The 22,641-nt window shown below is 31.2% G+C and overlaps 3 protein-coding genes across 5 annotated transcripts in view; all 3 read right to left on the bottom strand.

The window, feature by feature from the left end:
- LOC117692238 (putative leucine-rich repeat-containing protein DDB_G0290503) overlaps nt 1-22,641 on the bottom strand; it is a 1,014,555-nt gene that overhangs the window by 346,418 nt on the left and 645,496 nt on the right. The window lies entirely within an intron of this gene.
- On the bottom strand, nt 2,057-4,320 carry LOC136271373 (P-granule-associated novel protein 1-like). The gene is made up of 3 exons (XM_066071293.1): nt 4,097-4,320; nt 3,806-3,872; nt 2,057-3,204 (listed from the first exon to the last, which is right to left on the bottom strand). The coding sequence occupies exons 2-3, from the start codon at nt 3,870-3,872 to the stop codon at nt 2,057-2,059; spliced, it is 1,215 nt and encodes a 404-aa protein (XP_065927365.1). The 5' UTR covers nt 4,097-4,320.
- On the bottom strand, nt 12,779-19,819 carry LOC117685191 (toll-like receptor 2). Its single transcript, XM_066072061.1, has 3 exons — nt 19,701-19,819; nt 19,479-19,545; nt 12,779-15,771 (listed from the first exon to the last, which is right to left on the bottom strand). Exons 2-3 carry the CDS (start codon nt 19,540-19,542, stop codon nt 13,313-13,315), a joined length of 2,523 nt encoding a protein of 840 aa, XP_065928133.1. The 5' UTR covers nt 19,543-19,545; nt 19,701-19,819; the 3' UTR covers nt 12,779-13,312.

Below are 22,641 nucleotides of genomic sequence, written 5' to 3'. Positions count from 1 at the left end.
TTTTCTTTTTTCCCCCAATATTTAATAAGTATATGCTGTCTTTTTAAAGACCTTCAATTATGCAATTGACATTTCTTTTCTGCAAAAGACTGTTTATAATTATACCACCTTTTTAAAAAAAATTCAGAAGATATTCGTAAATATATATTACAGAATAGTTTTGGGCTTTTTTCTAAATATTGCTAATGCATACCAAAACACATATATATTTTCAACAAAGAAATTTATATTAATTCAGAACAATACAATTTATTCTTTAGATGTTTATATATGTATTAGATGTATTTACTAACGTCAATTGTTAGACCCTTTTTCAATAGATATCTTATCCTGAAATCCCGGAAGTAACTAACATTTTTTACTGAGATTAATCATAGATCGTTCCGTACTTAGCGGTGTTACCGCTTTGAGACAAAGATAACATTTTTTCAATGGAATAATTTCCAAACTAGGACATACACGTAATGAATTCGGGAAATTGATTTCTTTGTTGAATTTACAATGCATTTTTTAAACAAATCCTTGATTGATTTATATATATATATAGTGTTTGATCTAAAACGAATAATATTGCAACTGCACACTTAGTGTCTTAAATATCGTGGGGTTTTTTTCCACAAAATACTATATTCTTACACATATTAACGAAAATAAAATTCCCATAATTTACAAATAAAAGCGATTCATAAATATCTAGTACAAAGATTCATCTGTTTATTCGAATCATATTTCACTCAAACAGTTATATCGTATTTAAGTGTTTTGGTCAGATTCTTGAGTATAACTTCGTTACTTTCCTCTTCGTCAGGCCATCTGAAGTATTCCATGCACCACCATATGTTTTTCAGTTCCTCTGGGAGCTTTTCAAGAGCAACCCCATCTTTAATCAAAACCACAATAAACCCCTGTCGTTGATTATGGAAAGCATGGGTGATGGCTGTTTTAACAGCATATGAAGACCACTCCATGTCCAAAAAACTCTCACTTACAACAAACATTACTTTCCGGCACTCGTTAATACGATTCACAATCCCTTCTAATACCCAGCGGCCTGGAGTGGAATTTATATCTGTTATCCATGATTTTACGTTTAAATCTTCTAATTTTGGACGAAGTTTATCTCTGACCCATTCGTAGTCCGATTCACTGTATGATACATACACATCAAACAAAAACTCCTCTTTACTTTTTCGTAAAGGTATACCTTTCCATTGTTTTTTCAGTCTAAGAATTACATATTCTAGATGGACACGGTATCTTTTGATAGCAGCAATACTTGTGAATATTAACATTGTCAGAAACAGCAATACGATAGAAAATATGAGCCAATCGTTTGACTGGCAGTCTAGTTCGAATTTCCGCCATATTTCGTCGTTGAATAAATGACCAACATGGTGGTTGTTTCCCACACATAGAACTTTGCCAAGATCTGGAAATGAAATTTGGTGATTCTTCATCCATTTCAATGACTGGATGTTTAAGCATGCGCAGGAAATTGGATTTCCTTTTAAATGGATTGATAGATTGTTCAATGATTCAAAAAGTCTCTGGTCCTTCTCCGAAATCTTTGATATCAAGTTGTATCGAAGATAGAGATTGTTCAAATTTTCCAACTGCATTAAGGAATCGTGGATGGAAGAAAACATATTATGATCTAGATTAATTTCTGTTAAAGATTGTTTTTGGTCTCTTAGTAGAGACTGCGGTAAAAAGGCTAAGCCATTTCGAGATAGATCAAGTTTTGTCAAACATTTGAGATTTTTAAACAAACCTTCGGCAATCAAACTGTTAATCAAGTTTAAGTTGACATTTCATGCGAATAACTGGCGAAGATTTCTCACTCTTTGAAATATATTCGGGTGAATATTTGCAAAGTTATTTTCAGATAAATTAAGGATTCTTAAGGACGGAAAATTAAAGATGTCTTTATACTCAACAGGAAAACTAGTTTTTTGAAGATACAGTTTGCTCAAATTTTCCCCTGTAAGAGTTACAAGTAAATACCATCGTACAGGATACTGATCGTGGATAAAATTGTAAGAGATGTCAAGTAGCATTAGACTTCTTGGCAGATTAATGTTGATGGAAATATTTTCATATCTTTGTCGATATTGTAGATATTAGATAATTCCATGTAAGGTAAACGGGAATTGCAACATGCATTTATTTCCTGCAGCCGTGGCAAAGTTAAAAAAGCTAATACTGTCTCAAAAGCAACATATTGGATGTGATTTACTCTAAGACTTAATTTATTTAAACAATGCCATATTATAGTTTTGTAAATATGTATATTAAGATAGATAATTGCGTCCCGATCCACTATTAGCTCACTCACGCAGATATTGGAAAGGTACTTAACGCTCATATCGTTTATATTAACTATGTCTGATCTTATTTCTTGATCATTTAAAGTCATATCAATTTTTTGTATTTCACGATATTGTAAACATTTGAGTGATCTTAATGCTGCATCAATACTGCACTTGCCGCCAAAACTTATACTGATATTTGTGTCTAAGAACGGAAACGAGCAAAATAGATCTTCCGAAACGTCACAGTCCACATGATTTCTAAACAACATATCGAGGCTGCGGAGTGGGGAGAGCTTAAGACCCTCGAAAGAAGTATTGGTTATTTTAAATTCACCTAGAGTATTGAATTCTAATTTGGATAAATTGGAAAGATTTTCAAACGGTTTTTGAAACTGAAATCCATTAAAAATATCAATTTTCAAATATTTTAATGAACGAAGTTTGGAAAGCTGAATACCAGGATATCTTGGATTTTTCGCCTCATGAAAATCATTTTGATGAATTTGAAGATACTGGAGTTCGTCAAGATAAGAAAAGGCTTCGACATCAATGTCATTGACTTTAAGATGTGCATAAGAAATATCCAAACTGCATAAGCTTGACATTTTTTGAAAGACCATCTCTGAAATTTTGGTTATGTTATTGTGATGAAGAATGAGAGACGTCACCTTGGAGGAAGTCGCTATTGCTTCAAATGTATCTTCTGTTAGAGAAGTGAATTGATTGACTGATAAATCCAGCATAACATTGATATTTTCCAATTCAGGAGGTAACACTGTTGGTATTTTGGAAATGTTTAATCCACTGCAGTTCCACAGCAATCCCTTATTTCCACAATCGTCAACAAAGTTTGAAATTGAACAAATTTGTGTCAGCACTGGTGATAATCTATCTGTAAATAGAAACAAGGGAAACATATTTAAAGCTTCACGAACAGCTATAAACTTGAAGTTGTTTTTAATCTCAACCATCATTTTTATCCAAAATATCTGAAGTTTATAGGACAACCTATACAACGATACAATCCCTTCAATTTCTGTATCTAGAGCATTACATATTGATGGTGTGTTGTTTATCAAACATTTATGTGCGTATACAAATTGAATGCAATAGAAATCCAAACTGTCTTAGATAATGCATAGTTTTCGCATGAAGTGTTTTGTAATAATTGGATCGCGGTTGTCTTCTCATTAAAAGAAAACTCAGGGAAAGGTCAAAACTCATGAATGTTCATGGGAAGAATTTCAACTTAAAAACTAAACATGAGAGAGAGAGAGAGAGAGAAAGAGAGAGAGGGAGAGAGAGAGGGAGCTTTTTATATATCTTAAAGTATTTTTATTTATGTAATCTTAGCTGCTTTTAACATTTTTTTGTTGAATATTGGTCTGCGGCTTCCAGTTGAAAAATTATGTATGTAAATAATTCGTTCAGAATTCTGAGATACATTTAATCCACGAAGTTGTACAGTTTGCTTACTTACTAGTAATACTTACACATCAAAACTACTGAAACACATAGCTGTCTGTCCAGCATACCTCTAGTTTTCTTCCATTTCATCATCTTAAATAAAGAAGTAGAGTGTGTACGGTAATTAGTAGTTTATGTGTAGTTTGCAGATGTTTTAGTATTTCTAAAATCCTACATATACCGTTTTGCATTCCACTAAAAATATGATTGTAAATTGAGAAGTCATACATTACATAAATACATGCATATAAATATGTTAATTCAAAGCACTTTTTCAATAATAAGTATTACTTAAAAACCCAGAGCGTTTGACTTACCGTCAGAAATGGTCTAGAAAAGCTCGGTATTAATTAGCTCTTCTCTAATACATGTTTTATGCCTTTTCAATGGGGAAATATCCTATTTGAGGAAAATTGTTCTGATCATGTGACTGATTTTGATAACAAAGCAGGTTTTTTTCAAATTGAATTGAAAAACAAATTAAAAACCTAGATGAAATTTAAGAAGTAGCAACCACATACTGAATTTCAAAAGTATGATATGAATTTTGGATGCATGTATATGTTTTTGAAAGAATATTCCTTGCATTGTAATATGAACTCAGTTGCATGATGTATACTGTATTTTTCAAAAAAAGAAATGAAGGGGCAATTTATAGATTTTTTTATGGAATGGTGTATCAGCCAAACCTCGAATGTTACTGGGCCATGTTGTGTTTGATATCTATCAGTGGTTTCCTTCAGAATGCTCAAAAGCTAACAAAATAGTGTCGCGAAATAAACTGCTTTTATTGTACTAAACGTTGTTAGCAAACGCTCTGCCTTTTTCTTGTTTCTTGGGTTTTTTTTTTTTTTAGTTTTTTTTTTTTTATTTGTGGGGGGGGGGGTGTTAAGATGTTAAAGATGTTAATGTTGTTGGGACACTCAATGAAATATGTGTACAGTCTTTAATCGAAAAGATAAACCATTCTATCTTTTCGATTTAAGACTGTTCACATATTTCATTTAGAAGATATTCTTCGGTGTACACTATAGATGTTATTCCAATTTTTTATTCATGCACTCATGAAACAGTTATTTAAAAAGAATATAATTATAAAAATTTTAAATGGATTTATTTATGAAGTGTATCGTAGTTTCAAATCTCGACAAAAGTCATTTTCACGCAATTTGCAACGTGCAAAAAAAACAGACTTACTGTATATTAGTAATAAAAAGGAAAATAATGTATCGGTTCACACGAATTTTGTTCTCAAACAATGTTTTTATGGGGTTATGAATTGATAGATATAGAAACTTAATTAGAACCTAGATATGAATGCAAGAAAATGAGTACATCTATAATACTAAATAATGTTAACTTAACTGATATTTGAATAATATTTTCGTTCGTTCTTTTTTTCTTTTTCGAAGTTCAGTACTGTGGAATCATCATTGTTCGTGGGGGTGTAAATTCGTGGCTTTCGAGGCCGATGAATTTACATCCCCACGAACGTGTATGCAAGCAGATGTTTAATATTTATTTACGAAAAAGAACTTGCTACCAACGAAATTACGTCCTCACGAACCAAGAAAATGTTGGCTACCCACGAACTTTGAAACACCCCCTTCCTCCGAATGAAATTGATTCCACAGTATATATAACAATTCTAGGCAGAACCGAATACAATGATAGATCTTAGGGTGATCGATTCTTTTGATTAATATTGCTTGCCGTTCAAAAAGGAAATGCTCAAGACAGAATTTTGAAATGAAACCTACTCCCAGACCACATGCAGGTACTTGACGTTAAAAATAGTTCTTCGTATCGCAAGATAATACCCTGTATAATGATAATGGTCGCCACGTGTATGAAATAATTGTAGTGCAGGGGTATCTTGCTATAAAAAATACTTTTTTTAACATCCGGCATCACCGTCACCAAAATTTTCAAAACAGTCAAATTATTCTTCGCCTCAAATCCTTCAAAGAAAAGTGCATGAATTTGAAGTCAATATTCAGATTTGAGGATCGAAGAGTATTGACTTAAGGAAAACTGGTGACGCCTGGGTCAGCTGCCTGTGTCCCAGACGTATCGAAGGTCTTCTTGGTTTTCTTTCCAGGATATCAGAATGGTTCCTTTCTTGTCCCAAACCTTATCAAAATTGAAAATGAGAGAAAATACATACGTATAAATTTATTTACTAACGTCACTTTTTCAACCTTTTTTCCACAAGATACCTTATCCGGGAATACCGGAAGTAATTAGCAATTATTAATTGCCAATAACTATATAGATACATATTGTATCAGGTGGTGTTACTTCTTTTGAATTAAACATGCATTTAATTTTTTCCCAATGCAATTATTTTCAAACTAGGACACAATTAATTCAGGAAATTAAAAATGCAAGCACTATTTGTTGAAATTACTATGCTTTTCAATATTATTTATCTTTATTTTTTCCCAATTTCCTTGATTCCATATCTCTTTATATGCTATAAAGATAAGATGGCCAGTGGAGGTGATAAAGCGGTTAATTGAAACAAAAAAGGAATTGACATGTAACAAACAAGAGATTAATGTTAGATGATAATGCTGAAAATAATGGAATCGGAATTTCTAGGTGACAAACATAATTATGTACATCGGCACATTTTGTCCTTTATACCTACATTGCAGTCCATGCAGCGGTTTATGAGAGGTTGCGCTAAAAACTAATCATCTCGATTTTCAATAAATGGCTAGTATTCAAAAAGTTCAAAAGAACCCGGGAAAATAACGGATACGCAATTCCCTGGCAATACAATGTATAACGTTACATATGATGATTCTTTTTATCTAGTAGACATTTCTGTTTTTACACTCTACATGTACATATATAGAAACCGTCAAATCAAACACCATTTGGTGTTGTGAAATCAATTTAAACTTTTCACGCGTGTTTCAATAAAACCAAATATCTATAATTGTTTCATGTAGCGGTTCTACTTAATTTTCATATACAGTGTATGTTCATATGAAGAATTCTGTTCTTCATATGCTCTGGCATTGTGCAAGTGTGCATAAACAAGCTTATCTTTTAAATATCTATCTTTTTAGCTGTAGCCATCGTAAACCAAAGAAGCAGATTTTAAAATATTGGTTTAAATTTCTGAATCGATTAATTATATAATAGTGTTGTGTTGAGCATGTGCTATGCCTAAATAGTAGTCAGGGTTTGATACATGGTGCACAAGCCGGAGGCATAGAACATATATATAATAGTAAATATTTCAAAGGAAATATTAAATTGTTTTATAATGTGAATAGGAAATATATGTAAGGAACATGTATTTAGATATGTATTTAATATTCAGATCTATTAACATCAGTAATTGAAGATAAAGGATTAAATTGAGGAACCGGACTCAATTCCATAAATTGGTATGATTTATAATTGTGTATTTTAATATTTTATTGTAAAAGAAAGATAACTTTTGTGTGTTGAAATTGATGAGAGTTATTTCCCTTAATTGTGTCTTTCTAATATTGGACTGAATGGAATTATATGTATATGGGAACGATGATTTGTGTATATTTCAATGGAAAGATAATTCTATTGTAATAATGTATAAATGTATTTTATGACTTGATATTATACAATGATGTTATATTTATTTTTATCATAATATATTACAGAGTATAAAAAAAAATATAACATCATTAAAGAAATTAAGAGAAAGGATTGTCGTCATTATTGCTGGGAAATCCCGTTACATAAAGGAATGTGTTTGGGAGAAACTTTCAACAAAATGTGTTTAGTTTGCTGCAAAATTCATGATGAATCTATTTTAAATTAAACATTTCTTAATTTCAAAACATCATGCGCAACTCATATTAAATTTGCATACATTCGTAATTTGTTAGAATGTACCACTAAAATTTTCATTGATATTGGACATATTTTCTTAATTTTATGTATTTCACTTCAATGGACTTGTAAACAATTTCCGAATGATTTTGTAGTAACATATCATAACTGAGAGACAAATGCTTAATCCTAGGAAAGGATAATACCGGTATAGACTCTTTGTCTGTTCGTCCCTTTGTCAGTGTTTACATGTCAGTGCAACACTTTTTTGGAGTCTGACTCCAATAAATAACCCATAGCCTTTATGATAAGAAATGTAGGAGCCTCATACATAACTTGTCACAATTTGAGGTTACTTATGAGGCTTGGTGTGTCATGACCCTTATTTAAGGCCAGTTTTCAAGGTCATGTCATCAATATCACACTTTCTCAAAAGTAAATGGGGGTACAATTCCATTTTATAGGCTTAGTGCTTAAAGATAAGCTGCAGCACAATATTTTGTTGTGATCTTGATGTTAGAATATAAAACTCTGATAAAAGAAAAATGCATCTTAATCAATTTGGCACCATCTTCGTTTCAGTAGCAGAGCAGATCGTCACCCTTGGCTAGCGAAGATGATTGTCACCAACTTGATATACAATAGATTTATCATCATTGATATCCTAATTATTGCATTTTACCATCTTATTAATAAGTCTTTTGGTATTTAACAAGTCCAAGACTAGCTATATAGCCTTCTCACATACTGAATGTAAGCTGTTAAAGATTCGACCGAAATGATACAGATTTTAAGCTGGATATTATAGAACAAACAAGTAGATCACAATCGATTGATTACAATTTATTGGTTTCATATTAAGGCGTGGTTTTGCTCTCCTCATTTTCCGGTATTTTGTTTGGATAATAAACCGTGAATTGAAAATAAGCCCCCTATTTTTTACCAAAACTCAAAATAAGCCTCGGCTTATTTTCAAAGTTTTATGTTCGTTTTTTTAATAAAATGCTAATAAAAGGATATTTTGCAAAATATACAAAGTTGACAACGTAAATCTGATGAAAATGTTGATTTTTTAAAAGTATTCTCAGGCACGGAGCATTGCTTCGAAATTAAAGGGGGCATTGTTGCAACCACTATTGAAATAAAACCACTATTGAAATAAATTATTTCAATAGTAATTGGGAATGTATTTTATTAGAAAAATCACCTTGCAACCACTATTGAAATAAAACCACTATTGATTATTTGGATATCAATGGGGACAATTTAACAGAAAACTATTAAAACTGTCGTTCTTCTATCCTGTCTGGATGAGTTTTCTATGAACTTTTTGATCAACCTTCATAATAAGAACTTACCTTAACCTTTTACCCTCTTATACCCAGATGAGCACGTCTAACTATTAAACATGCATGTATATATAGGCGCTTGGGGACTAGGGAAACTGGTCACTACGACAATTGATAAATTAAATTACGTTTTCCTAAAACAAGTCTATCCTTATCTACAATACAATTCAGCGATTGTTTAATTATGGCGATAAACGGCAGGTTTATGGTACTATATCGTTAATGAAATCAAATTAATATTTGTGTACGCTATTTCATACCCGTAATGTTTGGCCTTTTCCATAACCCTTAAATAATTCTGTCAATTACATCCGACGATTAACGGTTTTTATTCTATTTTGGGTAAATCTTTTAAAAAAATCAATATTTAAAATGTGTTTGTTATATAATGTTTGTTATCTCTTTCTCCAAAAAACAACACTCATACAGATTTCATCGATCAATGACGCAATTCCTGATTTAAAAAAAATAATAAAATGCCAAAACAATTACTACATATATATAGTTAATCGTATACTAGTACATTTTGATGAATCTAATTACTGTAAATCAAAGTATAAATGATTCAATTTTATTTTAAAATGTGACTCACCACACATGGATTAATAAAATTAACACACCTAACCATTATAAACCTTTGTGTATTTTAACAAATAAGATACTGATACTTTTCCCTAATTTTTTTAAATGATATTATTTGTGTTTTCTTTATTTTCGGGGGAAAACTGAAAACAAATTTGGTTGCAAACGAGGTATTCCGATTACGACAGAGAGCATACGGCTGGTGTGACCGGTCAGCAGAGGATGTTCACTCCTCCTAGGCACCTGATCCTACCTCTATCAATTTGGAGGTCCGTGTTGCTCTGCCATGAATTTGTATTTTGTTTTATGGATTTTTGAGATGGTTGAAGGTTTGTTATTTTCATTTTTTATTCAGTGCTTAAAAGAGCTACAGCCCCGAATCAAAAATTGCCCTATATCCTAAAAAAATCACCATGTTTTGGTAAATATAGTGTAAAATCTTAGCTTTTCATTACTGTTGTTCTTTTTCTATATCTATCATAGTTTTTTATAAACGAAGTTTAAAATATGGCAATATTTTAATGAAAGAATGTAAAACAGACGTCATTTTTGTTAAGTAACGTCATGAGATGATAAAACGCATGATTTGAATTTAAATAAATAAACAAAAACAAAATAAAATTATCTTGTAGACATTATAAATGATTTATGAAAATAAATTAATTAATAAAAATACCATGAAAAGCTCATTCCCAATAAAGGTAGTAAAATACAGCGACCAGTGCTGAAGGTCAATATAATGGCGGTACATTTAAATATGTCGCTGTGTTCAAAGTTCTTTTTTCTGCAATTTGAAACTGCATAAAGTAATGCTGATAATGTGCAGTGTATACCTCAACTCAATCATTGACTTCTACCAATATAAAAACAAATTATTAAAAATAATATGTAGATATGACAGAAATATGGTAATTGCATTTAATAGATATATTTAATTTCAAATTTTGATGCATTATACTGTAACAGCCTGTGTGTATTATTCTGCATGATATCAATAAAATAAAAAGAAAATAATTAATAACAAATATCCAGAAAGGTCAGACAAACTTTCGATTTTCTCTAAATAAGAATAAATCTATGAAAATGAAAATTGCAGCTTATCAAAGTATGAATGGAATTTTGATAATAGAAAAAAAACGAGTATTTTAAAACAAAATCCATGTTCTTATATTCTAACAAATCCCTATAACTAATCTCTAACTTCAAAAAAGATTCTTTATCAATCCATTGAATAAAATATTGGTGCGTCAAGCCTTAACATGAACCGATTTTGTAAACTCCCTTGGAAATTAATAGAAGATGTCATTCACAATTCTTAGATTTGTTCATATAATTTTCTACAGCTTATATTCTTTATTTACCTTGCGCTCCCACAGAAAATACGAATATTTATTGAAGAGTAAAAGTTTTTAGCCTTAATCCACTGTTACCCTTGTATTTATGTGTAAAAAAGCAGGTAGGCAATATGTACTCAACATGTATACTGTAAACATGTATTGTTATGGGCTCATAAACAATTCAAATCGTCCAAAGGTGAGCCAGATTTATTTTACAAAGTATAAGATTAATAATGTCCAAAACGTAAGTTTAATGATAAAAAATAGATACAAAGAATTTAAAGCCTTGCTTCCAGATGAAAAGGGCGAAACGCCATCATTCACTACTTCCTCACAAGACAGTTCCACCATCTTAGTTGCCACAAGAAGCGAAGTTTCTTGAGCATTTTAGGATAGGTATCTTTAAACACCATATACTTGTCGATAACTTGCAGAGAGAACTTAGTCCCTATTGTATCAAATGTTGCATTTCTAAAATGTAAGTGTTTTTGTCTTTCATTTGATTGTTCAGTCAGGACCACAGAATATTGTTAGAAAATTTTGTAAAAAATTTCAATCAACAGTTTTCAGGCAAATGTTTAACAGCGAGTGATTTTTAAAAAAAAACATGCATTCTGAGAGCATTGCATAAGCAATACACGTCCCCTACCGGTTAGAACATGTAGAAATTTCTGAAAACAATGCACTATGCAGAATATCATTTCTTACCGTCTTCTGTACCCCGAATCAACTGCCAACCCGATAACGAACCCAATTGGTATAATACAAAAAACCCTGTAGATTAAATTTACAACACAATGCTTGACACTATTTTACAGAGCTTATTTGTTTGTTAGAAACAATAAAAGGAATGGTCCAGGTAATGCACGATCGATATTATTACTGACTACATATTTTCCTCGTTCATTTAATACACACCAAACCCGATAACAAACCCGAACATTAAAAAATTAGAATATAAAAAATTAATTTTCTCGAAAATATGTAAACCAGACGTTACAAAGGTGTAAACTTGATCTGCAGTTTGACATTTTAAAGCTGTTCAGCAAATTTCATATTATTCCTCAAACGCATAAAGAAAAAAGTGTGGAAAACTGAAGTGGGACAGACAGACGGACGGACAGACAAACGGATGGACGGACTGACGGACGCAGAGGAAAGCTATAGTCCCCTCGTTGAAAATAATAAACACGCCATCGACTACAACAAAATTGGTTGCCTAGAAAGTTTATGCCTATGAGACACATGTAAAACAATATTTTGCGATACATCTAAAGCAAAAATGTTTGGGAAAATACGATCTCGTTACGATTAACGAGTAGGTCTTCCGTTTAATTTTTTTGAAACGATATGATGAAATATCGAAAAAATTTAGAATAACCTTCCCACACCCTCAGATAATATATAGGATTGCCAAAATCTTTTTTTTTTTATTAACATCCTTAAAGATTAAAGTTCAAAGCTTTAAGTCCCCTGACATCTCTAAATATATCAAAAATGGGCGGGGCATTGATTTTTTTAAACAGATACTGTTTCGATCAACAACTTTGCTTTTGTACTGCATTTTAAAACATCTTTATCGATTTTTAGTGTATTTTATGCTTATTATTAAGTTCGTTTATTTGTAATAGACTTTTGATATAGGAAGACCCACTCATTGCTCGCACAATTGATACATTATAGTTTTATGAATGATTGAATTAATTTTGACTTAGTGTAAAATTACTTCCTGGTCTTGAGGCCTTGCAGATACTGAACTGAAAATATTTCAAATTAATTAGATTACATATATTTTTTTTTGGGAAAAAAAATATTCTTGTATGTTATAAATGAAGGGATAATATTTATACATTTCTTTTTTTAGGAATAGCGTAAAAGAAAAATATCGAATACTGTGGATAATATTTATCAATGTTTTCCTTCAGATTGCTGAAAAGCTGACAAAATACTGTCTTTAAAAAGGCCATTATTGTACATTACATTGAGGGAAACGTGCAAGACACATTTATTTTTCATTTTTTCCCTATATTTTATAAGTATATGCTGTCTTTTTAAAGACCTTCAATTCAGATTATATTCGTGAATATACATAATAGTTTTGAGTTGTTTTTTTTTTAATAATGCACATATATAAACTATAAACGACTGGCATTTGCCTATAACTTTATACAGAGCTTCTTCTCGTGAAGATCAACATAGTTTCGAAATGAACACTGCCATCCAGCAGTCTTATTTAACACATATAAAATGGTGTTTGATTTAAAACAAATTCCATCGCAACTGTATGCAGTGTTTCAAATACCGCTTTTTCAGAAATTGCTATATTTTTACGAAAATTAACAAAACTAAAATTCACATTAAGTACAAAAGTATTTCCTGATTATTTAGTACAAAGATTCATCTGTGTGTTCGAACCATACTACAGTCAAACAGTTCAATCGGATTTAAGTGCTTTGGTCAGTCTCTTGAGTATAACTTCGTTACTTTCCTCTTCGTCAGGCCATCTGAAGTATTCAATGCACCACCATATGTTTTTCAGTTCCTCTGGAAGCTTTTCAAGAGCAACCCCATCTTTAATCAAAACCACAATGAACCCCTGTCGTTGATTATAAAAAGCGTGGGTGATGGCCGTTTTAACAGCATATGAAGACCACTCCATGTCCAAAAAACTCTCACTTACAACAAACATTACTTTCCTGCATTCGTTAATACGATTCACAATCCCTTCTAATACCCAGCCGCCTGGAGTGGAATTTTTATCTGTCATCCATGAAATCACATTTAAATCCTCTAGTTTTGGATAAAGTTTATCTCTTATCCATAAATAGTCTGATTCACTGTATGATACATACACGTCAAACAAAAACTCGTCTTCACTTTTTCGTAAAGGTATACCTTTCCATTGTTTTTTCAGTCTAAGAATTACATATTCTAGATGGACACGGTATCTTTTGATAGCAGCAATACTAGTGAATATTAACATTGTCAAAAACAGCAATACGATAGAAAAGGTGAGCCAATCTTTTGACTGGCAGTCAAGTTCGAATTTCCGCCATATTTCATCGTTGAATAAATGACCAACATGGTGGTTGTTTTCCACACATAGAACTTTGCCAAGATCTGGAAATGAATTTTGGTGATCTTTCATCCATTTGAAAGACTGGATGTTTAAGCATGCGCAAGAAATTGGGTTTCCTTCTAAATGGAATGACAGATTTTTCAATGATTCAAAAAGTCTCTGGTCCTTCTCCGAAATCTTTGATATCAAGTTGTATCGAAGATAGAGATTGTTCAAATTCTCCAACTGCATTAAGGAATCGTAGATGGAAGAAAACATATTATGATCTAGATTTATTTCTGTTAAAGATTGTTTTTGGTCATAAAGTAGAGACTGCGGTAAAAAGGCTAAGCCATTTCGAGATAGATCAAGTTTTGTCAAACATTTGAGATTTTTAAACAAACCTTCGGAAATCAAACTGTTAGTCAGGTCTAAGTTAACATTTGCTGCGGATAACTGGCGAAGATTTCTCACTCTTTGAAATATATTAGGGTGAATATTTGTAAAGTTATTTTCAGATAAATCAAGAACTCTTAAGGACGGAAAATTAAAGATATGTTCATACTGTAGAGGAAAATTAGTTTTTTGAAGATTCAGTTTGCGCAAATTTTCCCCTATAAGCGTTACAAGTAAATACCATCTTATATGATACTGATTGTGAATGTAATTGTAAGAATAGTCAAGAACTATAAGACTTTTTGGCAGATTAATGTTAATAGAAATATTCTGATATCTTTCTTGACTGTAGATGTTAAATAATTCTGTGTAAATTGGCCGGGAATTGCAACAAAGGTTTATTTCAAGCAGACGTGGCAAAGTCAATAAAGCAAATACTGTCTCCATAGCAACATGCTGGACTCTATTTGACCTAAGACTTAATTTATTTAGACAATTCCATAATGTAGTTCTATAAAGATGTATATGAAGATAGATAATTGCGTCGCTATTTAATATGAGCTCACTCACACAAATATTAAAAAGGTATTTAAAGCTCTTATCGCTTATATTAACTATGTCTGATTCCAAAACTTGAACATTTTCACTTATATTTATTTTTTGTATTTCACGATATTGTAAACATTTGAGTGATCTTAATGCTGCATAAATACTGCACTTGCCGCCAAAATTTATTTCGATATTTGTGTCTAAGTACGGAAACGAGCAAAAAAGATCTTCCGAAACGTCACAGTCCACATGATTTCTAAACTTCATATCGAGGCTGCGGAGTGGGGAGAGCTTAAGACCCTCGAAAGAAGTATTGGTTATTTTAAATTCACCCAGAGAATTGAATTCTAATTTGGTTAAATTTGAAAGATTTTCAAACGGTTTTTGAAACTGAAATCCATTAAAAATGTCAATTTTCAAATATTTTAGTGAACGAAGTTTTGAAAGCTGAATATCAGGATATCTTGGATTTTTCGTCTCATGAAAGTCATTTTGATGAATTTGAAGATACTGGAGTTCGTCAAGATTAGAAAAGGCTTCGGCATCAATGTCATTTGCTTTAAGATGTACATTAGAAATATCCAAACTGCATAAGATTGACATTTTTTGAAAGACCATCTTTGAAATTTTGGTTATGTTATTGTGGTGAAGAATGACAGACGTCACCTTGGAGTACACCGCTATTGCTTCAAATGTATCTTTTGTTAGAGAAGTGAATTGATTGTACGATATATCCAACGCAGTATTGCTATTTTCCAATTCAGGAGGTAACACTGTTGGTAATTTGGAGATGTTTGATCCACTGCAGTTCCACAGCAATCCCTTATTTCCACAGTCGTCAACAAAGTGTGAAATTGAACAGTTTTGTGTCAACACTGCCGATATTCTACCTGTAATAAAACACAATGAAAAATATTAAAAGCTACTCGTATAGCTATAAATTTGGAAGTATTTTTATAAGTCAATCATTCTTATCCAAGGTGTCTGATTCATATAGAGTACAGTCATAGAAGATGTATACGTCACACCAAGTAGTACATGCTAACTCTTCTTTTTCAAAATCTAGAACATTGCGAGAGAGAGAGAGAGAGAGAGGGATAATAATGTGTTGATTATCAAACATATTTTTAAGTAAAAATAAATAAAATATAATCCATGAAATCCAACCTGCATTCATTGATAAAGCCTGGTTTTTAGCATGAAGCGTGCTGTAATAATAGTGCATAATTTCAATACTGACGCGGATCAGCAAAATGCATTTAATAAGAACTAATGTGATTCTTTCACTATAGATAATATATTTACTCTGAATTGTTTTATTGAATTATCTCCGATGTTTAAAAAGAAAAGGTACTGTCCATTTATAGATTTTAAATTAAGCTGCTTTTGACAATGTGTGGAGAGTAGGTCTATGGCAAAAGCTAATAAAAACTGCTATAACTGCAAAATGTCAGATGTAATAATTAAGATGTATTCTGAATGTAAGTCAAGAATTGCTTCATATAATAATTTTTTGCATATTTTTTATGCGGAATATGAGTTTGATAATGGGGAACGTCTATCACCATTTTCACCACTGCGCCAGAAAAGTACTGACATTCCCTTTTGTACTGATAAACTTAGACATTTACTGACAATGTACTTACATTACTGATAAACTTAGAAAATGACTGTCAAAGTTAGACATTATTGATGATCTTGGAAAAGTACTGACTTGTTTTACTGACGGTAGCGAGAAACTTTGAGAAATACTGACAAGTTTTGGAAAGTACCGAGCCTATTTTTATAAAAATAAAAAATCGTTGTAAAAATAAAAGTAGTCCAGCGCATGAGACTTTTCCATTTAATTGCGATAAAAGATTGAACATAATTGCAAATCAACTTTCATAGAAATAAAAATCATTCCTATGTAGACACCTAATGGTGCTCAAAGCAATATAAAACTGAAACTTGTTTTAATTGTGCGGTATGCACAGACATAGGTGATAGGTCTGGAAAATTCAATTTTAAGTAATTTACACCTTAATGGTACAGAGAATATTTCTCACAGACCCCCCTTTCCCCGGTCGGTCTCCCCCAGCAGAAAATATACCGGTAATAAATAACATTGATAGAATTGAAAATAATAAAAATATTTTACGCCTTTTTTTATCCATAAAAGGTGTAAAATATTTTTATTATATTGTATCTTATGCAAAACACCCGCCTAAACAGCTGCATTTCATTTACGACCTCTGCAAATCATGCATCGCTCTTGCAAACTCACAAAACGTTGTAAAACGTTCAAACTAATGTTTGTGCGTTGCATTGCGATAATTTGGATCACCATATGGTAACTACATGGGAATGATTTATCAGTTCTGTGAAAGCTTAATTACCATCATATTGAATTCTTTTTATCGAATTTAAATGGAAAAGTCTGGACTAATTCAAAATACAAGTATCTGATTTCATGAATTGACGATCAATTAAAAATCCTTTTCTAAATCTAATGAACTTTATTGTGCCCCCCCCCCCCCGGCTTTCCAGGCACAGCTAAAGCATGTCCTAGTTTGTCTCCTTTACATTATGTATATTGTAACTTAAACAGCATGGTGTAAAAACAAAGTCTGTATTGTTTATATGATCGGTCAGTTTATTAATACGTAAATATAAGTTATTCAAGTATAATAACTCCTTGTTTCAAGAAAGATTACGACTCCAATAAACAGAGTTAATCATTTATTATCAAATGTTTAAAACAAACATGTAATTGTTATCAAAAAGTATTACTTTTCGATTTATTTGTAGATATAGACACCCGATCAATTAGAGTTTTGGAGAAGCAAGTCTCATGTACATTACAAATGTCAATCATATTTTCTTGTGGACAGTTAGACTCCAGCATTGTTCAGCTGTTGTTAGTGAGATGTACATTCCATGCAAGTTGAATGGTCAGGATACAGGGCTCACAATTCTTTTGTCATGTAAACAAGGCTCGTGCCATGTTTTTGTTTACATAGATTTAAAATACCAGTAAAAATCGTTTTAAAGCTGATTTGTTTATCTTCCTCTTTCATTTTAAGCACAAATAAACAGTTCCGAAGGCTTTTTTACATAGCAAAGAATTCAGCAAATGACACTCAAATTTTGGTTGCCTTTTAAAAATACCTTACTGAAGCATTGTAAAGATTAAAATCTTAAAAATAATTTTTGACCAAAAGCATGACCATACCCCTTTAAAAGCACGTGCTAACAAATTGAATTTCGTTAAAAAAGTTTAAGTTCCTTTCAAAGTTCAAACAAAGGAAGACTTTTATTAATATTTTTTAATATTTTGTTTTATATCATAAAGTGGTCTTTGGAAAATGTAATATATTTATATTCTGTTTATACTAGTTGTTCAAGTGTCACTTAGTTTACAGCAATAGGGATGTCCGTTAAATGCACTTTAGAATAATTTTTTCTCTCAAAATCACAGGAAATTAAAGCTAGTTTTTTAAACTTCAATCACAGGATCAATTGCATGAGTTTTTAAAAATATTTTTATAGTTTAGAGTGTTTGCATGTCATGTGACGGTGTCACAAGAATTTGGATTTAAATCCTGCGAACTTCTACATTGACCTCCATGAATTCATTGTTTTAAAATTACATGTATAGTTTTAGTAACATTTAAGTGGGCTCGATGGTCGTGGCCATTTTTAGACTGTTTTGATCTCTTTCAAAAGAAGAGCTCAAAATTTGAGGAACGTCTAATAGTTTATATGTTGAACACCCAGCCTCCTTGAAAGGAAAATGTCGTTGCACAGATTATTAATGTAAATCAGAGGAGGAAGCAACGAACATACACGTACTCTTTTCAACAAATAATATATATTCTGGTGACAATGCATGGCAAATTGAAACCGATAAATCGTGCAGTAGAAGCGAAACGTTGCAAGCTTATATAAGGCACGTTGAGCAACAGTCTCATGGTCGCAAAAAACACCCATAAACAGCTGCAATTCATTTTCATACTTTACAAATCGCGGATCGCTCTTGAGAAACCCAATATATTGTAAAACTTTAAAACTAATGTTCGTGTGTTGTATTGCGATGATTTGGATCGTATTCGGTCGCGTCTGAATAGTGTGCATGTCCACCATTTTAAGGAGATGCGTGCAACGAATGTGAGAGTTATGGCCTTAGGCCCTCTGGTTGATGTATTGGGCTGATACAGAGTGTTATAAGATTTGAATTATTCTCAATATATTATAATATGCAAGATTTTCCTCTACTCACGCATACAGTGTAATTTGTTGTAGACATTTGTTATATTATCTATGTTAAAAAACAACAATCAAAGAGATAAATAAACTGTATAATTGTTCAACTGTCGTCATCTGATGAAAGAAAGTTCTAGAGAAAATACAGAGAGAGATATATATATATATATATAATTTAAAAAATGCAATGTTAGTTTTAAAAATATCGTTAAATATTCTTAATTTCTGTGAACTAGCTTGATTAATGATTTTCTTAAAGTTGACAAATTTTGATGAAAAAAATATATGTAGATGATTCATTTTGAAATATGAGAGACTTTTAACCTACAAGTTTTATTTACTTAATACTTACAAATCAAAACTATTGAAACAAATAGCTGTCTGTCCATCATACATTTAGTTTTATTCCATCCCATTATCTAAAATAAAGAAGTTGAATGTGCAATTAATAATTGATGTTTAGTTTGCGTGCATGTAGGTGTTTTAGTATTTAAATCCCACTAAAATATAACTGTAAATTAAGTAGAACTTCATCAAATAAACATAATATAATAGATTATATGTACATACCTACATGCTTCTCTTATGCACCTTCTTCTATATTACTCAAAAACCAACAGTGTATGAAGAAGAGTCACAAAGGGTGTTAAAACATTTTATTCTGTCATTCTCTAATATATATTTTATGCCCTTTGAATGAGGAAATTTCCTATTTTAAGGAAATTGTTCTGCTCATGTGACTGATGGTAGTTATAGTAAAAAAAAATATGTTATTTTTTGATACATTATAGTTTTATGAATGATTGAAATTTTGACTTAAGTGTAAAATTCTTTCCTGATCTTGAGGCCTTGCAGATACTAAACTGAAAATATATCAAATTAATTAGATTTTATATATATATATATATATATATATATATATATATATATATATATATATATATATATATATATATATATATATATATATATATATATATATATTGGAAAAAAATATTCGTTGTAGTATGATTTCAGTTTGTATGTAATAAATGAAGGGATAATATTTATACATTTCTTTATTCAGGAATAGCGTAAAAGAAAAACATCGAATACTGTGGAGAATATTCATCAATGTTTTCCTTCAGATTGCTGAAAAGCTGACAAAATACTGTCTTTAAAAAAGGCCATTATTGTACATAACATTAAGGGAAACGTGCAAGACACGATTTTTTTCTTTTTCTCCCTATATTTAATAAGTATTTGCTGTCTTTTTAAAGACCTTCAATTATGCAATTGACCTTTCTTTTCGGCGAAAGACTGTTTATAATTATACCACCTTTTTAAATAAAATTCAGAAGATATTCGTTTATATATATTACAGAATAGTTTTGGGGTTTTTTTTAAATAATGCTCATGCATACCAAAACACATATATATTTTCAACAAAGAAATATATATAAATTCAGATCAATACAATTTATTAGGGTCTTCCGTTTCCAACGGAAGACCCTCTTGTTATTCTTCGGTTTCTTTTTATTATTAGGGTCTTCCGTTTCCAACGGAAGACCCTCTTGTTATTCTATTGTTTCTTTTTATTAGGGTCTTCCGTTTCCAACGGAAGACCCTCTTGTTATTCTATTGTTTCTTTTTATTATTATTATTATTCTTTTTCTTTTCTTCTGACTCCTTTTTTGCCTCATAACTCAAAAGGTTTTAAACCGATTTTAATGAAATTTTCAGAGATTTTTGCAAGTTAGCGTCCCTCAAAAATGTAAAAGTTTTAAAGAGAACGTCACTTCCGTTTTGACGTGACGTCATTTTTAAAAATTTCAAAAAGTCATTTTGTCCCGGACTTTTCTCAAAAACGCTTTAAGATAGAGGCTTGAAATTTTGAATGGTAATGATTTGATCAATTTACCTCTGTAATAAGGCTCGAAATGAAAATCGGTCACTTCCGGTCGAAACCGGAAGTGAAACAAATTTTTCGAAAAAATGAATTTTCAGATCAAATCAAAAATGAATATGTGTTTTGTAGAGCTTACTTAGCTGAATCTAACACTGAAAGCCGTTTTAAAATCGGACGATGCATTACAGAGATATTGGGGTTTAAAAATTGATTTTTCCGGAAATTTTGATTCCGCGTCCTTGGTTTAAAAAATAGCGTAATGTTAAAAGTAAAATTAACTCGTACTATAAATAATTGTTAAGTTGTACTGTAACACATTCGGATTTTTTTTGGTTAAGTCGTTCTTAAAATTGGAAAGGTTTTTTTTAAGTCGTACTTAAAATCATTCGTATTTTGTTAAGTCGTACCAGGAATATTCGATTGTTTTCATCTTTTTATTTTAGTTACTTTTGTTATTGGTTTAAGAGCTTTGCTTCTTACAGGAACTTCCAGCTTTACTTCCAACATTAACGGAAGACCCACTCGTTGCTTTGCAACGAGCTTTGCTCTAGTTATTATTATTATTATTCTTTTTCTTTTCTTCTGACTCCTTTTTTGCTTCATAACTCAAAAGGTTTTAAACCGATTTTGATGAAATTTTCAGAGATTTTTGCAAGTTGGCGTCCCTCAAAAATGTTAAAGTTTTAAAGAGAACGTAACCTCCGTTTTGACGTGACGTCATTTTTAAAAATTTCAAAAAGTCATTTTGTCCCGGACTTTTCTCAAAAACGCTTTAAGATAGAGGCTTGAAATTTTCAATGATTATGATTTGGTCGATTTACCTCTGTAATAAGGCTCGAAATGAAAATCTGTCACTTCCGGTCGAAACCGGAAGTGAAACAAATTTTTCGAAAAAATGAATTTTCTGATCAAATCAAAAATGAATATGTGTTTTGTAGAGATTATTAAGCTGAATCTAACACTGAAAACCGTTTTAAAATCGGACGATGCATTACAGAGATATCGGGGTTTAAAAATTGATTTTTCCGGAAATTTTGATTCCGCGTCCTTGGTTTTAAAAATAGCATAATGTTTATCGTAAAGTTAACTCGTACCAAAAAAATTGTTAAGTCGTACTTAAACACATTCGGATTTTTTTTGTTAAGTCGTTCTTAAAATCAAAAAGGTTTTTGTTAAGTCGTACTTCAAATCATTCGGATTTTGTTAAGTCGTACCAGGAATAATTCTTTTTTTTTCATCTTTTTCTTTTTATTACTCTTGTTTTTGATTTAAGAGCTCTGCTTCTCACAGGAACTTCCAGCTTTACTTCTGACATTAACGGAAGACCCACTCGTTGCTTTGCAACGAGCTTTGCTCTAGTTATTATTATTATTCTTTTTCTTTTCTTCTGACTCCTTTTTTGCCTCATAACTCAAAAGATTTTTAACCGATTTTGATGAAATTTTCAGAGATTTTTGCAAGTTGGCGCCCCTCAAAAATGTAAAAGTTTTAAAGAGAACGTCACCTCCGTTTTGACGTGACGTCATTTTTAAAATTTCAAAAAGTCATTTTGTCCCGGACTTTTCTCAAAAACGCTTTAAGATAGAGGCTTGAAATTTTGAATAGTTATGATTTGATCGATTTACCT

This window comes from Magallana gigas, chromosome 9, assembly GCF_963853765.1.
Source record: "Magallana gigas chromosome 9, xbMagGiga1.1, whole genome shotgun sequence".
In the NCBI taxonomy this organism is placed as follows: domain Eukaryota; kingdom Metazoa; phylum Mollusca; class Bivalvia; order Ostreida; family Ostreidae; genus Magallana; species Magallana gigas.
Note: the sequence above shows the minus strand (reverse complement) of the source record. Positions and strands in the feature narration are given on the sequence as shown.

Excerpts from the sequence above, each read along its gene's own strand:
- LOC136271373 (XM_066071293.1), bottom strand. The coding sequence starts at position 3,872 with ATGATGAAATGGAAGAAAACTAGAGGTATGCTGGACAGACAGCTATGT. Across the intron at positions 3,205-3,805 it reads TGTTTCAGTAGTTTTGATGT|ATAGATTATCACCAGTGCTG; the intron begins GTAAGTATTACT and ends TTCTATTTACAG.
- LOC117685191 (XM_066072061.1), bottom strand. The coding sequence starts at position 19,542 with ATGGGATGGAATAAAACTAAATGTATGATGGACAGACAGCTATTTGTT. Across the intron at positions 15,772-19,478 it reads TGTTTCAATAGTTTTGATTT|GTAGAATATCGGCAGTGTTG; the intron begins GTAAGTATTAAG and ends GTTTTATTACAG.